Source organism: Eptatretus burgeri, chromosome 4 (assembly GCF_056783735.1).
Source record: "Eptatretus burgeri isolate ZD-2024b chromosome 4, Ebu_testis_v1, whole genome shotgun sequence".
NCBI classification, from domain to species: Eukaryota; Metazoa; Chordata; class Myxini; order Myxiniformes; family Myxinidae; genus Eptatretus; species Eptatretus burgeri.
Window position 1 is genome coordinate 64385318 of NC_140964.1, and position 18053 is coordinate 64403370.

Sequence of the window (18053 nt, forward strand, 5' to 3'; positions counted from 1 at the left end):
CTAACCCCCCACACAAGTGTGTCACCCACTGACCCCCCCCCCACACAAGTGTGTCACCTATTAAACCCCCACACAAGTGTCACCCACTAAACCCCGCACAAGTGTGTCACCCACGAACCCCCGCACAAGTGTGTCACCCACTAAACCCCTGCACAAGTGTGTCACCCACTAAACCCCCACACAAGTGTGTCACCCACTAAACCCCCACACAAGTGTGTCACCCACTAACCCCCACACAAGTGTGTCACCCACTAACCCCCACACAAGTGTGTCACCCACTAACCCCCACACAAGTGTGTCACCCACTAACCCCCCCACACAAGTGTGTCACCCACTAACCCCCCACACAAGTGTCACCCACTAACCCCCACACAAGTGTGTCACCCACTAACCCCCACACAAGTGTCACCCACTAACCCCCACACAAGTGTGTCACCCACTAACCCCCACACAAGTGTGTTACCCACTAAACCCCACACAAGTGTGTTACCCACTAACCCCCCACACAAGTGTGTCACCCACTAAACCCCACACAAGTGTGTTACCCACTAACCCCCCACACAAGTGTGTCACCCACTAACCCCCCACAAAAGTGTCACCTATTAAACCCCCACACAAGTGTCACCCACAAACCCCCACACAAGTGTGTCACCCACTAAACCCCCACACAAGTGTGTCACCTATTAAACCCCCACACAAGTGTGTCACCTATTAAACCCCCACACAAGTGTCACCCCGAACCCCCACACAAGTGTGTCACCCACTAAACCCCCACACAAGTGTGTCACTCACTAAACCCCCACACAAGTGTGTCACCCACTAAACCCCCACACAAGTGTGTCACCCACTAAACCCGCGCACAAGTGTGTCACCCACTAACCCCCCACACAAGTGTGTCACCCACTGACCCCCCCCCCACACAAGTGTGTCACCTATTAAACCCCCACACAAGTGTCACCCACTAAACTCCCGCACAAGTGTGTCACCCACGAACCCCCGCACAAGTGTGTCACCCACTAAACCCCCACACAAGTGTGTCACCCACTAAACCCCCACACAAGTGTGTCACCCACTAAACCCCCACACAAGTGTGTCACCCACTAAACCCCCACACAAGTGTGTCACCCACTAAACCCCCACACAAGTGTGTCACCCACTAAACCCCCACACAAGTGTGTCACCCACTAAACCCCCACACAAGTGTGTCACCCACTAAACCCCCACACAAGTGTGTCACCCACTAAACCCCCACACAAGTGTGTCACCCACTAAACCCCCACACAAGAGTGTCAACCACTAACCTCCCACACAAGTGTGTCACCCACTAACCCCCACATGTGTGTCACCCACTAAAACGCGATACCAATAGGTTACCTAGTGGTGGTGGATAGTATATTTGAAGTTCTGGAGAGAAAACCATGAGACAACAGACTCATGAAAACGGTTTTGAGGACACACACGTTGATTGCCAAATCTTTATCGTGTTCTTGTAAGCTGATGGTGATTTCTCTCACACCACAGTGCCTTCAAGATGGCATCAGATGCCATGACCAGTCAACAGTCCCCTGTACTCGAAGATCATGACGCTGGACCATTTTATGGAAGCACGGACTCCAGGGATGTTCATTTGGCGTTCACCAGGCAGGTGTCAGGCCAGAAACGTGACTGGAGGAGTAACAGTTTAAATTGTCCCACCTGCAATGGCACTGGGCGGATTGGTTCAGGTACTTTCAATAACATGTCACGTGACACTTGCTTGCACCACTGATGTAGTTTGAATAAAGCTCCTTGGTTCGCTTCGTTGCTGTTGCCTATACAGTGGCCAACTAAAACAAGAATGTACACTGCTAATTTCGCCATAGTTATATATAGTTGGTTGGCCAAACTACCTCCATATAGCTGTTGACCTTTACAGAGAAGTGAATGCAAGTTGTTTTTCCTTCATTAGCTGGACTGCATCATTCCTGAAGGAATTATTATGATGAAATGCTCACGTCGTGTAACCCACAAGCTCAAATCCATAGTTTAAAGGTTACTTGACTCATCATAGCAGAGGAACTGCACATATTCTTCTCACGGGTTATTCTAAAGGGTTTTAAAGGGTAATTCTAATCTCTCATGGGTTTTGTTCGTGTTTCTCGGCTTTACTTATTTCATATTAAAAATGCCAAACTGAACCGTCTTCTTCGGACACGGGTGCGATATGTTTTTACTCTGTCTGTCTGTGTGGTCGTCCAACGAAATTGAAAATCATTCTAAAGAGGAAACTTACTGTTTTGAAGGACGTCATAAAGGACACAAACAACAGGCACGAATAACTCGTGTAACGTGTTGAATAAGGTGGTGTACAATATGCTGCATAAATGGTGGTAAACTTCCGGAATTTTATTTTCTACGACCTTTAAAATCTTTATTTTATTTCAGTTGAATTGTGAACTCGAACAATGTGGAACACAAATTGCCTTTTTTGGTACTTTCAAACCCCTTACGTTTAGCAGTACTTGGACAAAATATCGTGGCATTTTATCTCATCATGACCAATCAAATTTGCCGCTCGTGGACCCCACCCACGTCCTTGTTGTTTATTCACTCGGAATACATTTCCAGTGGGTGTGTTGAAAGGTGGACAACATGTTTTGAGTGGCAACACATGCTATTATCAATCACACGACTTGGGTTTTCCGACGTGTTCTGTGCTCTGCATTAATTGTGGTCAATATGAAGACTACGCCGGTTTGCTAATGATGAGCAGTAAGCGCTTCTACACATCACCGTATGCACATTGCAGTCATGTGATCTCCTTCCCCCCCACCACTCCTTTTTCTTTGGAGGATAGCGCACAGTCCCAAGAGTTCAAATATTAGACCTGAGCCTTGCCTGCCTAACAGCTTCTCCAGCTAGTGTTGTCTTCTTCTTTTGTTAAATTTAATTATAGATCTTCCAAATCCCAACCAGTTTTATGCCTGCTCCTGCCATATGCAGCTTAACCGGTTACAATCACATTTCTCATGCGTTTCTCCTTTGCAGAGAGAGCCAACGAGCTGGTGGCTCTTATTCCTTGCAGCGACAAACGACTAAAGCCGAGGAGACTGTAAGCCTCCCCGACCCTCTATGGCCCTTATCCTATTTGGGTTGTAAATTGGCTATTTCTAGTTCAATCTTCGTGTTCAATGCTGTCTAACTTGTGATGTTAAATGCTGCATAAGTCGGTGAATATATAATCAAACGAACATACTTCGTTTTTGGCAAAAACTCATCATAAAGCGAAGAACATAAAAACTTGTGTGACATCACTTCAATGGTGGGCAAACACGATAATGCGCATATGCTTATTTAGTTATGAAACAGATAGTTGAATGTCATTTTTTGGCATCTTCGGCATAATCTGGTATATTGTCTTTTTGAGCAAATTACCGTAATGGAGTTGTTATGTTTCTATAGGTTGGACGGCGAGGCGGTACACACGCACGCACGTTGTGATGCCGCGTACATTTCGGAAGAGAACCAATGGGATAGCTTGTAGCTCAGCATTTGAAAAGCATAAAACACAGACAAATGACCATATGTTGGCAACCATGGAAAGGCTTTTATGGGCTCAATGACATCCTCTTCCATTGAAGTCCCTTGTAAGATAACTCATTTTATTACAATAGTTCACAAAACCTCCTTTGGTAAATGATTAGTGGGTCTGAGGTCTCTTTTGTCATGGTAAGAGATCAGAGCAGCAGATTTTACATAAATTTCCATTCTCCCACTGTCCTACCTTCCACACACGTGTCCCTCAATGGCTCCTTTCGTTTTTCACAAATTCTTTATCTTTCTGTCTTTTACCCACAGTCTTAATTTGCAAAGACAAATCTTGGTGAAATTATTTTTAAACAATACTGTTTTTTTAAAAAAACACCTCCCTGTGAAAGGCTTGGAAAGATAGTCTTCATCATTAAGGCTAGTGACGATCTGTATCGACGAACAGGTGGAATGGCGGATGGAATGGAAAGGACGTTGATCAAGGTATGCGAACCGCCGTGGGAAGCAAGAGAAAGCTCATGTTTTTGGGTGTTAACCCATCATCAGAGCAAAAGATGGTTCACTAGTTCCAGTTTGAAATGTAGCAATTCTGCTTGTGAGGTCTTTTGAACTTAATAGCTTTTGTTACCTCCATCAACGAAGGTGGATGGAGGTTATGTTTTCACCCTGTTTTTCTATTTGTCTGTCTGTGAGCAAGATATCTCATAAAGTTGTGGATAGGTAGAACATCATCTCTGCATCATGGGTAGAACATCATTGGTGGACAGGTTGGGTGTGTTATAAGACCGAAATGTTGAGAATTTGGTGAAGATCTGCATACCGATCCGGATACTATAATTTTTAGGGGATTCTTCACCATTGATAGATTGGGCCAAAAACAATGTATGCAGTGCCTTCAGAAAGTATTCACACCCTTCAACTTTTGTCACATTTTGTTGTGTTACAGCCTGAATGTAAAATGGATTAAATTTAAAAATATTTTGTCACCGATCCACACAAAATACCCCATAATGACGAAGTGAAAACATATTTTGAGAATTTTTTACAAATTTATGAAAAATGAAAAGCTAAAATGTCTTCCATCAATAAGTATTCAACCCCCTGAGTCGATACGTTGTCGAAGCACCTTTGGCAGTGATTAGTTTCGAGTCATCTTGGGGATGTCTGTATCAGCTTTGCACATCTGGCTTTGAGGGTTTTCTCCCATTCTTCCTTGCAGATTTGCTCAAGCTCTGTCAAGTTGGATGGGGAGCGTCGGTGAACAGCAATCTTCAAGTCTTTCCACAGATTCTCAATGGTATTCAAGTCTGGGCTTTGGCTGGGTCACTCAAGGACTTGTTCTGAAGCCTTTCCAGTGTTGCTTTGGATGTATGTGTGAGGTGATTGTCCTGTTGGAATGTAAATCTTCACTGCAGTCCAAGGTCTTTTGCACTCTGAAGAAGGTTCTCCTCAAGGATTTGCCTGTATTTGGCTCCATTCATTGTTCCCTCAACCCCAACAAGTATCCCAGTCCTTGCCACTAAAAAGCCTCCCCATTGCGTGATGCTTCCACCACCATGCTTCATGGTAAGGATGGTGTTAGATGGGTGATGAGATGCGCTTGGTTTCCGCCAGACATAGCGCTTTGCATTCAGGCCAAAGAGTTCAATTTTCATCTCATCAGACCACAACATTTTTTGCCTCATGCTCTCTGAGTCTTTCACGTGCCTTTTTGCAAACTCCAAGCGTGCTGTCATGTGCCTTTTTCTCCCATCTCAGCCAAGGAACTGTGTAGTTCTGTTGGAGTGGTCATTGGGTTCTTGGTCACATCCCTGACAAAGGTCCTTCTTGCCAGGTTGCTCAATTTGGGTGGATGGGCAGTTCTAGGAAAAGTCTGTGTAGTTCCATATTCTTTCCATTTCCTAATGATGGAGCTCACTGTGCTCTTGGAAACTTTCAACACTCCAGAAAATGTTTTATACCCACTTCTTCTTCAGATCAATGCTTCCTCACAGTTTTATCTCGGAGTTCTACGGACAGTTCCTTGGACTTCATGGTGGAGTTTCTGCTCTGACATGCACAGTCAACTGTGGGACCTTGTATAGAAAGGTGTTTCTTTCTAAATCATGTCCAATCAATTTAATTGGCCACAGGTAGACTCCAATTAAGTTGTAGAGATATCTCAAGGATGACCAGAGGAAATTGGATGCACCTGAGCTCAATTTGGAGTGTCATAGCAAAAGGGTTAAATACTTATTGATGCAAGACATTTCAGATTTTCATTTTTAATTAATTTGTAAAAAAAATTCTAAAAACATGTTTTCACTTTGCCATTATGGGGTATTTTGTGTGGATCGGTGACAATTTTTTAAAAATTTAATCAATTTCAAATTCAGGCTGTAACACAGCAAAATATGACAAAAGTCGAGGGGTGTGAATACTTTCTGAAGGCACTGTAGCATGATATCTCAAAAAGTTGTGGACGGATTATAACAACACTTGGTGGATGAGTTGGATAGGTGATACGAGCAAGCCAATTCAATTTTAGTTTGGGTTTGGATTCAGATCCATCCTAACAGTGGGATACAAAATGTAAACTGTTCAGCCTGGAAAAGGTTTGTGCGCTCTTCCGAGTGATGATCTGGTTTGGTGTGCAGTTACTGCTGGACTGCTCCTTTTGCAAACATTTGTTTGATGAAATATAAATGGTTAGTCGGAAATGAGTTTGTTTGCATCCAAACGCTCATTTGAACACAGTTCGCCATAAACACTAATTGGGGAAAACACAGCATGAGTCACCCCTCCTGTGGTATGGTTCCTTTCATCACGTTCCAGTTCCCATTAATTATGCTCAAGTTTGTAGCCGATTGCTGTCGGTTGTACATTTGATCACCATGTGCTCAAGCGTGCATGCATGATGACTTATCCCATTTTTAGATCCGCGTGGAGGTTCTCGAAGTCTTACTCATGTTGTTGTTGTTGTTGTTGTTGTTGTGGACTTTTTTGTTTCACAGCCAACAGTTTTCATCGAAACTTCCTGAAACTTGGCGTATATATGAAAAAATACCCTGTGCAGACAGTAACCATCTCCGATTTTGAAAATTCCTCCTCGAAAAAAAAGTTATGACGTCAAAATATCTCCGCTAATGGAAATCGCCTAAAAATTATCTCCAAAACTAGGCAAGCTTTTTGAATTCTGTTTGCGGGAATCGAACAGGGCATTAGCAGAGATGAATTACCACACATATGATACATCACTATGACGTCATGTAAATTTTTATGACGTCATTCCTATTTTTTGACATTTTTTGTTTTTTGTTTCATTTGTTTCACAGCCTACAGTTTTCATCGAAACTTCCTGACACTTGGCAGATATATGTAAAAATACCATGCGCAGACAGTAAACATCTCAGATTTTGGAAATTCCTCTGAGAAAAAAAAAGTTATGACGTCAAAATATCGCCGAAAAAATTATACCCGAAACTCGGCAAGCTTTTTGAATTCTGTTTGCGGGAATCGAACAGGGCATTAGCAGAGATGAATTACTGCACATATGATGCATCACTATGATGTCATATAAATTTTTATGACGTCATTCCTATTTTTTGACTTTTTTTTTGTTTCACAACCCAGAGTTTTCATCGGATCTTCGTCAAACTTGCCATGTACATGCAGAAAGCCCACGCGCAGGCAGTAACAATCTCCAATTTTGGAAATTCTTCCCAGAAAAAAGTTGACGTCATAATATCGCCGCTCATGGAAATCGCCCATACCATTATCTCCGAAACTAGTCAAGCTGTTTGAATTTTGTTTGTGGGAATCAAGCTGGGCATTAGCACAGATAATTTGTCACAAACCTGATACATCACAATGACATCATATTCGTTTTTATGACGTCATCATTAAGAGGATGAGGATCTTAGCTCATTCGAGCTTGTTTTGGAAATATTTTTTCACAAAAGTTATTTGAAAAATTCTCTTTATTATAATTGTGACTTTGTCTCTTACACCGAAGTAGGGTTCCATCCCCTCTACTTTACTGAGGGTCTTGCACATTATATAGGGTTTTTAAAATCCTAACAATGGAGGTTGAACCTCCCCCCCACCCCCACCTTTCTTGTGTTCTTGTGTTCGGAACATTTTGGCATGTAGCTCAAAGCGCAAGTATGCAATGAAATCTGTTCAATGTTATCTGACTGGCCTTGGCGCTCCATACAGTCATGACCCCCATTTGTTACCCAACACATGTTCATGGCCGGAAAGCGCTCCCAGAAACCTGCACCCCATGTTAATCTCGGAGCTCCGTTGCATGGCTGAGTTTGGGGGTAAATGAAGCCATTTTCGGCTTCGGAGCTTCGCAGAGGTGGGGCTACTTCTTGGGAAAGTGTCTGTGCACCAATGGGGGTGCTGGGAAATGCCTACCAATCATCCTGGTCTGACTTTGGGTCTTTCCTCGCCAGACATGTATAAAACACCCTGAAAAATCACTGAAAAGGAAAGTTGAGAAGTGGTTGAGTAGAGAGGGGTTGGTTGAGAGTGAAGGTAATTGTTGAGGTCGGGGGGTGCTGGGTACTGGGCGAAGAGGGGAGAGTTCTGGCTTGATCAGCAGCATGAGGAGGAAAGTGGAATGGAGTAGGCAGAGAAGAGTACTGGGTGGACGAGTGGGCCAAACACCACCACACTGATCATAGACCGTGGCATTTACCTTTACAGACCTCCTCACACGTCATTGCTAAATTTTCCTCTCTCACGTTCTGTCTCTTTTCTTCTATCTCGTCTGCTGTGGACGCACAAGAGCTAAAAGAGCAACCCTACAGACACACATCTGTTCTCATTTTTCCTTCTCTGCATCCCACCTGGATTTCATTGCACCTCATTTGCACCCTCCTCACTCATGCACCTTAGATATCCCCAGTTTTCTGCCCCCTCCCGTTCAACATTGTCTGACTAAGCTACTGGGAAGTGCGGCACCAGGTACCATAGAGGTCGTAAACAACTCATACTTTTTCTATCTTGCCTTGCTGTCTAATTTCCTCAGGTGTTTGTGTCTGATGGCACTTGTCATGTTGGTGTAAATTCCATTGTAGAAGATCCTTGTATCAGGTTTGCTTTGCAGTGTATCTTCTATTGTCCTTTTTGGAAATGTTTGCATTTCACTTGTTGTATAATAAATTGCTTATCTTATAAATGTACCCAGCCCATTCTGTCTTTTCCTCCATTAGTTCAACGTAGTCCACACACAGGTCAGCCGGGAAGTTCTGTCCCACTATTTTACTCTTATTAGCCGGTGCGTACTCGGCAGCTCTGCTCGGCTGCACCTGATATGGTAAGTGACCTCGAGTGTGCATCAAGGGCACGAGACCCCCCCTCCCCCTCCCCGAGATGCTGCCAATCCACCGGAAACAGTAACACGTAAGGTAGTGCAAATCCTGCCAGGATAAGGAAAACGTGATCGCTCATACAATGCTGAGGTTAAAAGTTAAAACTCCATCACCCATTATCATCATAAGATATGGGATGAAACTTTGCCACCTCGGCACCTGTAACCAAGCATGTACACATGCCCACGGAGAGTCCCTTTACAGATGCAAATCTACCCATATGTACCATATCCATGTGCTGTCGATGTACCTGTACCTTGTAGTAACTGCTGACTGTACATCCTGATCAGGACATGAACTGTTACCATTGTCGACTGTATGTTGATGCATGATTTAGAAATATATATATATATATATATATATATATATATATATATATATATATATATATATATATATATATATATATATATATATATATATGATAAAGACCTACCCACATCTCTCACTTGTGAATGGAGGGAATAGCCAATCAGCTCTCACCTCATCAACTAAACCCAGGTGGCGAGGATTATATAAATAATTAACACCTCCCACACTCCTCGAGCCAAAGCTGCTGCATAAAGCATCTCAAGAAGGCCTACACAAGGTAAGCGCTTTGATGTTTCAAACCCTTCCCAGAGTTCCTCCACAGCTTTAAAGACGTTCACACATAGTACACACATGAGAATCCCAATGCCACACACACCCTCAGCCACCGGACCAGTTTCATCGCTTATTGGCGAATCTTCAGCGACAGCGCAGACAGAAATGCATACCAATGAGGCTCCCAAACATGTACCACGTGCAAACGTCAAAAGCAGTCAATACTTAAATAATAAAGATCCACCCACATCTCTCACCTTTGAATGGAGGGAATAACCAATCATCTCTCACCTAATCAACTAAACCCAGATGCCTGGAATTATATTAATAACTAGGTGAATGCACCCGGCACTACCCGAGTTCTTTTTGAATGAAGTTAATCTTTATACATATGTCTGACGCGAGCACAGTATCAGTTCCCTATTGGGCCATGGCAGTCATAGGCTAAGGGGGTTGGTGAGGGGGAAACACACCCCCTTCCCCCCCCCCCCGGCTGAGGGGCCTTGCCACATAGCCTATAACCTTCCCGGGGCCCATCCCGACATTTTTTGTTGCAGTGGTTAGCTCCTATCTTTCACCTTTTAGGAGATTAGTGCTGCAGACAAACAAACAAACAAAAACTTAAAATCATGTTAGATATATTGTAAATGGCGTTGGTCCCATGTCAATCGGCTGAACTTGAAAAATTAACGTTACGAAATCAGGTGATGACGTCATAATTCGGAAACCGGAAGTCGGAAGTACAATTATTTTACATCGGGACACTCCCGGGTACATGTTCTGTCAGCATGTGAAGTTTGGTGAGGATCAGTCCAGCACTTTTCGCGTGCATAGGTCACAAAGAAACACACAAACACACAGACACACTTTCAACTTTATATATATATATATGTAGATTAACACCTCCCACACTCCTCCAGCCGAATAAGCTGCATAAAGAAACCCGAGGATACGCCTTTAAACCACAGAGATCGAGCTGGCTGATGATCGCCTGATGAAGGATATAATTAAATAAGGCCGTTAATTATATATCTTCAAAAGGGGGTGTTTTAATTGACCCAAACACCCAATTTTCAGTCAAGCACTTCCTTGGAGTTTTCTTGGCATGCATGCAAAGTTTCAGGATGCTCGGGGTTTATGGTGTTGGAGTTATGGAGGACACACACACACACACACACACACACACACACACACACACACACACATTGGCATTTATTAATATAGATTATTATTACAAGGGCCAGTCACTGAGTATCCTTGTAATGGCGATATGTGTTATATCTATGGGTAAGAGTTATGTTTTGCCTGTTTTAGATCTGGCAACATTGAGTATGATATCAGTAGAGCAGTTCCAAGATGGCGGCTCTCTTAGAAGCATGCACCAGGGAGGAGCATAGTTATGTCATCCGTTTCTTGGGAAGTGAGGTTGGGAATCCCAGTGAAATCCATTGCAGAATGAAGATGCAACATGGTGACGCATGTTTATCGCTGTAGCAGGTGTACGATTGGCACAGGAAGTTTAAAAGTGGAGTGTCCAGTGTGGCAAACGCTGCTCGCTTGGGCCGGCCTCACACTGCCGACACACCAGAAATGGTTGCAGGAGTTGAGCACGTGCTAAGGCCTAAGTCACATTTGCTCTACGGCCAGGATACGGCGGCCGTACACCCTCTGAATTGACAGAAACTTGCGGTGGCCACAGAGTTTCTGCGGTGGCCTCAAGGTGGCCCTACGCCATTTGGCTATATTTTACAGGCCATAGGGGTCACCATGGAATTATAGCGCGGAGTTATAACTTTTTTCATTTCTACGTTCGCCGTAGCAATTCGACAAGCCAGAACAAAATAACTGGTAAAAAAAAACCCCAAAAAACCCACTTGTTACCGTCCGTCTGGCCGCACGTTCGCCTTAGGGTCCCCCTACGGTCGCCTTGCCGTCGCCATGCGGGCAACTTGCATCTGCCTTAAATTCTATGGCCGCCGCAGGAACACCCTAAGGTCACCGTGCGACATCAAATCAAAGACAGTACGCATCCCTACATTTTCGGTCTCCACAATTTATAAATACGCCATGCAGCTACCCGAAAAAAAAAATATGTGACTGCTACATTGTGTGACCATGGAAATACTGCGGCCGCCCTATAATTGCTAGTGGCCGTAGATTTTGTAGACCCCACGGCCGCCGTGGCAAATGTGACTTAGGCCTAAAGGAAAACTGTCACATTATGCTGGATGAAGTGGTCTCCAAATTGAACATTAACCATGGTTCAGCACACCTATCATTCACAACATGCTGGGGTTCCACAAAGTGTCTGCAACGTGGGTGCCAAGACAACTCACACCCGAACTGAAAGAACGGCGAGTGGACACGTGTAAAGAACTTCTGCAACGTTACGAAATAGAAGGCGACACTTTCTTGCAGCGTGTATTGACTGGGGATGAAAGCTGGGTCCACTACTTTCAGCCAGAAATGAAGAGGGCAAGCAAAGAATGACACCATTCAACTTCACCGAAGCCCAAAAGATTCCGCACACAGCCATCCGCTGGCAAAGTGATTCTGACGCTCTTCTGGGATAGCCGAGGCCCACTTGTAGAGCATGCTCAGAGGGACCACACTCACCAGTGCATCATACTGCAACCTCCTTAAAAATCATCTGAAACGAGCAATCAGATCAAAACGTCATGGACTACTCACTACTGGTGTTTTGCTGCAGCATGGCAATGCTCGGCCCTATACTGCCCGCGCTACAGCTGCAACAATCGAGGACATGCATTTTGAGTGTCTTCCTCATCCACCCTACTCGCCCCTTCGGATTGCCACATCTTTGGAGTCTGTGAGCCAAGGCTGAGAAATACACTTTTGATGTGACACCCCTGCTATACAATTTTTGACACTTGGACCATGTCAGTGGGTGTGTTGGCCACCTGAAAAGTGTTATTGGACACCTCAACTCCATTGCGCAACTTCTGTGGGCAGGTTTTTTTGATAAAAGGCCATGACCGAAAAAAAACAAAAATTTTGCGGGTAAGGGAAACTAAATTTACCATTCCTCCACAATGGAACACCCTATGACAACAAATTACCACTCATTATCTTTGTCTAGATGTATGCTACAGGTTAGTATTAAGTAGATTTCAATTGGGTACCTTCAAGGTCACCACAGGTCAAAAGGTCAGAAAAATCGGGTCATGCCCAAAATCTGGCACTTTTATCAAATAAATACTGTATAGATCCCCTTCCTATATGATTTTATCTTAAAATACCACTTGAATCAACTCCTTAGATCCCTCTGATGTTTTTGGAGAATAAATATTTCAAATGTATCACAATAAAGTGCACTATGACCAGCAAATTGATTGTCACAAATCTGAAAATCACTAAAAAAAAAAGTGGATTTTCATTACTTTTGTTATGTATGTTGTGTAAAAGTACAGTACTGATAATGTCCATTAGAATTTTATCATTTATTGCAAAAATGATTTAATTGGTCAATTTGTTATACATGTATAAAGATGAGAAAAGACTGAAAAATGTCACAAGGTACTGCAATGTAAGAGACAAAAATGATGAAAACTATTCTAGGATGTTATATTCTGCCGATCAACTCCCTATAAGTCGATGCTACTTGGACAACGAGTGATATCGGTAGGAACATGCCCTAAATGGATTGCAAGCTCAGAAACAGCGTAAGCTGCCTTGTCAGGGCTCTTCTACACATGTCACTACAATAACGTTTGCTTTCAAATGCACCGTCAGTAGCCAAACAGTTATCTGACAACTACTAGTTTGTCAAAGATACAAAGAGTCGTACCACCTAAAAGTATGAAAGAAATGACAGTTCACTTTTGCCGCATTTAAAAAGGCAATTCACTACGTCTATTAGAATTAATTACCTAAGTGGTGCCGCCAGCTACAAGTTACTGTTGTCTAGTCCTCGTCTTCACTGTCCTCAGCCAGCCGACCACATTTGGCTCGGTCAACATTACAGCTACATGCAATGATACATGCTGGTCCAGCCTTAGCACATGGGCAGTTCTTTAAACAGGCTTTCTTGCACTTACAGAAAGCAAGTTTGGCTGAGGCTGGTTTACCATCCTTGCACTTCATGACAGGAATTAATCTGCCAGTATTATCAAAATGTCTGCCATACTCCACCAGTGGTAGAAGGGTTGGGTTGCATAGATTTGCTTGCTTGTACAGATTGATTTGACAAAGAATTCTGAGAACATGATAGTGAAATGCATCCTCAGTGGGAGGCAGAGAACGAAGATCTCGTTTGCTTGAAGCAAATAAATGGGCACGCAACCGATCGACAGATGAATAGCCAGGTCTACCGTACAACTGACAAAAGTAATCTCTGGCTTCATCGAACACTTTGATGTCTACACAAGAATCTGTATGCGAGAAATCTGTCAGTTGTGGCATTGTTCCAACACGTTGTAGTACCACGTTGGCCGCTCTCTTCTTCCCTCGTCCGTAAGGGTATCTGACAGAATAACACCCTGATACAACATAGGAAACAAGTAATGTGGCAGTAAGTTCTAAGGAGTCTTTGTCCACTGCCTCTGCTAACTCACTGACCAAGTCATAAATTGGTAGAAAAAGGTTGTTCTTTTCCACCCACAACTCCTTGACATTTTGGAGCCATGGTAAATGATACATTGCAAGTAATATGATATCAGTATCAGTCGCATGAATGATGAATATACTGCTTTCCTGACAGCTGGCTATATGCGCAAATATTCTGGTGTCTGCCTCTTCATGAGTATTGCAGCATAAATCCTCCAACAGTGTAACACCGCTGTTGGTCACACTAATTCCCTCGCTATCAACACCAATTACAAGACAACCATCTGGTAGGGATGACTTTGACCAGCAGGATGAGATGTAGGAGAGCAGGTTTGCTTTGTTCCTTGGATTCGAAACAAACGTATTCCATACTGGTATTTTCATGTTATCATTTGGAACGAACTCTGGTGCGCTGGCTCCCGTTTCACGTCTCAGGCGTTCATCACCCTTCAAGCTCATTTCACCAAAGTCATATCTATCACCGACAAAGTGCACCTCGGAACAGTTCATGGGTTTCATCTTCAAAATCTTGTTTTTTATCTTTCCTGAAGTTGGCTGAAAACGCTAGCCCCAAGGGTTTGCAAGCGTTGAACGTTTGCCATTGCATCTATGACATACACTGGTTTTAAAGCAGAGGGAGGCAGTTCTTTGACTGGCTCGCATGAATCACTGACTTTGCTTTGGAGGGTGTCTAGGAAGTCAGCTTGTTTCCTTTACGCATTATGTATCCAGCTATGTGTGGTTCAAACAGGCATGGAGGGTAGTCGCACCATTCATAGCTGAAGGCCTCTATTTTACCTTCATTAGTCAGCTCCTGAGTAAAGCAGAGGGCTCTGGTAACTGTGCCTTCCTCAGATACCAATTGTTTCACTGGGTTTTCCTTTTTTCCCTTTGCTTCTGTTGTGCAGCAAACGTCAATATCTTTGGGGTAATTATCTTTTCAGCATCAGTGGAACCTGCATATGCAATTGCCTCTAATCCAAGTCTTTTAGAGTCTACAACTTCCGTCGAAGCGAGCATTTCTCCCGTTGCAATGTTGACCAACTTATCAGCTGCAATGGTCGGAGCGAATGGATTCCTCATACTTTCTGTCACAGTATCTCTGATTTTAAGAACCTTTGCCATGTCATCTTTATTCACTTTTTCGTGGTGGTTTGAGTCAGGAGACTGCATATGCACCATCTGCTTTACACTCTCAGAGACGACTGTCATGAAGGGCAGTGTTTTTACATACTTCTCCCGTGCTGATTCTGATTGGGCTATTCCCTTAAATAGGCTTGTTTTCCCTTCTTTGTTGTAGGGTTGCTCCAAAGCGAGGTCTGTCCATACACTATTGAATGCATCTTCCGTCTGATGGACTGCAAAGTTGCCCGCCTCAAATTCTTTGTGAACATCTGGTGCTGAGATGGGAAGGCTGTTCATTTCATTCAAATATGTTGGAAGACAGGACATGTACTTGCTTTTTCCAGACGAAACAGTGTATGGTAACATGTTTTTTGCCTCCAGGAGGTGTTGGTTCCAAAGGCCAGCTCTCTCATCATTCACATAACACTTTAGAATGAGTACCATTTTATGTACATTCCCCACAACTGTGCTGTCTTTCCTAAAGAATTCTCAAATTCCTCCCAGAGAGTATCTAGGGATTTCAGATGATTAAGCATATCACCAACATGTTGCACGACACTGTCTTTGTCCTGTTTTTCATAATCCACTCGAATTCTTTCAAACAGCGATGACACAGTTGAAAGTAATTCAACATGATCTGTGTACTCTTTCTGGAACAACCATTGCTCGAATGCTTCCCACTTAAGCATGAAGAAAGCCTCACTTAGCAATGAATGGTAATGAACCATTTTATAGTAGTCCTTTCCTGCCATTACCTTATTAGCTGTTCCCCGACCACATATATCACGAGCAACCAGTTCCTCTTCAATGCCGCTTTTTTCATCAAAAACCCAATAGACCCAATAAAGTTCTGTACAATATGGAAGCCACCAAGTCACACTATGACATTTTTATATTGCACTGGATCCTTTTTTACTAAACCTTTTATTATGTCATATATTGCTTGATCACAAGTTATCACAGTGTTCAATTGTCCTAACTTGAGATTCAGTGAAACAAAGTAGTCGAGAGAGGTCTTGACAACATCTGGATTGGTTGAAGTTTGTGGATACATTGGACCATAACCAATCTTTGTTTTATGTGCTTGTTTCCCAGAATAAAGTTCAGAGAATGCACTCCAAGTTGGTACGCTGCATGGACTGTCATCTTCAGCTGTCATTATCTGAGTAGGGAACATCCTTTGTAAGAACCAGACAATGTTTACATCCACCAATACATTACTGTCTTCAATCTCATTTTCACTCATTCCAATACCACGCAATGACCGGGCCTCTTTTCTCCCTTTAAGAGTAAGGTGGCTGCTGACTGGTTCAAACTTCTCAGGTTTTTTTAATATTGTAGTTTGCCTCCTTTTATGATAGGGCACTTTCCCAGCAGAATCAATTGTTGTCTCCTGACCACTTGAATATTGATATATGATATTGGTTGTCGCGTACAGACTGCCTCCATCCTCAGTTTCAGAGTGGAAGTTGAGGTTGTCTAACGCAACTTGAAGAAACTGTCCAGGAACGATATTAGTCGGGATGAAGATACCTTCCTTTTCTTCTCACTCAGAAACCTCATTGGCTATAGTGGCCAGGTAACGCTGTGCACTAGAATAGCTGACACAGTTCCCAAACCGATTTAAAGTGGTGATGGGTTTTTGCTACGAGTTTCTTTCAGGACATGTAGAGCAAGTCCAACCTGCTTGAGGGTAGGCTTTTTACTCAGAATGCGAATGATGTCCTGGGCAAGGTTCAATACCCTTTCCATGCTGTCACCGGGAAGGCAGACTCTTCCATCCTGACCTCGGGCATCATTATTGTCAAAAAGCAAACAAGCTAAATGATTGTAAAAGCCAACAGGAACTTGACTAGAGGCTGCTTCATAAGATATCTCAATTTCAGAAGCATCCTCTCTTTTCATAGAAGTTTTCATCTCTGCCCATAGGTGTTTAGCTATGTGATATGAACTCAGCGACATATCCTTGTGCAAACTGTCATCGATGCATTCATCCTCAGAATCAAATAGTAACTGACACTCATTTAATTCAGCTTGCAGCTGCACACCTTGGTCACAAAGCTCTTTGACAGTGAGAGATGAGGCACATTACGAGAGCTGTGTTCTTCATGTCCACAACCTGAATTTTGTCATTGGTAAAATGTTTAATAATTCGTTTCTTCAATCTGTCTGTTCTATATTTCTGTTTGCCATGCTGAGGCAACAAATCATTGTATCTTTTTGAAAGTTGATAGAATACACGTTTCTCATTTAAAAGTCCTTTTGAAATCCCGGACATCAATGTCAAAAATGCCATGCTCTGACAACTTGGCCGAACTTGCACCCTCAGTTTTACGTTTTGTCATAAACCTGTTCAAACACTTTCGGTGATATCGAAAATAATTTGCTATCAAGTCGAGGCATTTCTCACCATGACCCATAATTTTCAAGAGCACTGCTTCCTCATTTCGTTCCTTTGCTTTATTGTGAATTGACAGCTGTCTTTAAACGGTAGCGACAGATACTAAAGTCCTATCACCCAAGCCATCACGATCCTTCTCACACAAAAAAAACACATGGATTTAGAGTCAATGGTGGCAGTCCGGCTGGTTTGAAGAAATGGTGTTTCTCCTGCTGATGATTCACTTTCTCTTCGCAAGCGTTTTGACTCTAAATGCTTTTTATGCGTGTAATTGCTCCGACAAGCGATGTGGATTTCTGTTTTTTTTTGGCAAGGAATGCATCTTCCTCCTGCATGTCTGTCTAAAGCCTCTTATATACTTCATCGCACCTTGTCCCAACGGCATCCTTGAACGTGGAGAAACCCCGTTTCGTTAATTTTGATAAAGGTCCAAGCTCAAGAGCAGTGGATTGGCAAATCAAACATTTTGAGTAATTAGTTGTTAGCTG

At 43.1% G+C, this 18053-nt stretch overlaps 2 protein-coding genes across 3 annotated transcripts in view; one reads left to right on the forward strand and one right to left on the reverse strand.

Moving 5' to 3' along the window:
* LOC147028228 (transmembrane protein 106B-like) overlaps positions 1-18053 on the forward strand; it is a 68635-nt gene that overhangs the window by 3249 nt on the left and 47333 nt on the right. For both annotated transcript variants that reach the window (XM_085878452.1, XM_085878451.1), the window contains exons 2-3: positions 1522-1724; positions 3028-3091. In XM_085878452.1, the coding sequence (XP_085734578.1) occupies positions 1532-1724; positions 3028-3091 (257 nt within the window). In that variant the 5' untranslated portion in view covers positions 1522-1531. The remainder of the gene's footprint in view (positions 1-1521; positions 1725-3027; positions 3092-18053) is intronic.
* LOC147028229 (uncharacterized) lies at positions 13398-14132 on the reverse strand. The gene has a single exon (XM_085880252.1). It carries the CDS (start codon positions 14130-14132, stop codon positions 13398-13400), a length of 735 nt encoding a protein of 244 aa, XP_085736378.1.

What these genes read in the sequence shown, in the direction of transcription:
- LOC147028229 (XM_085880252.1), bottom strand. Translation starts at nt 14,132, where the DNA reads ATGTATCATTTACCATGGCTCCAAAATGTCAAGGAGTTGTGGGTGGAA.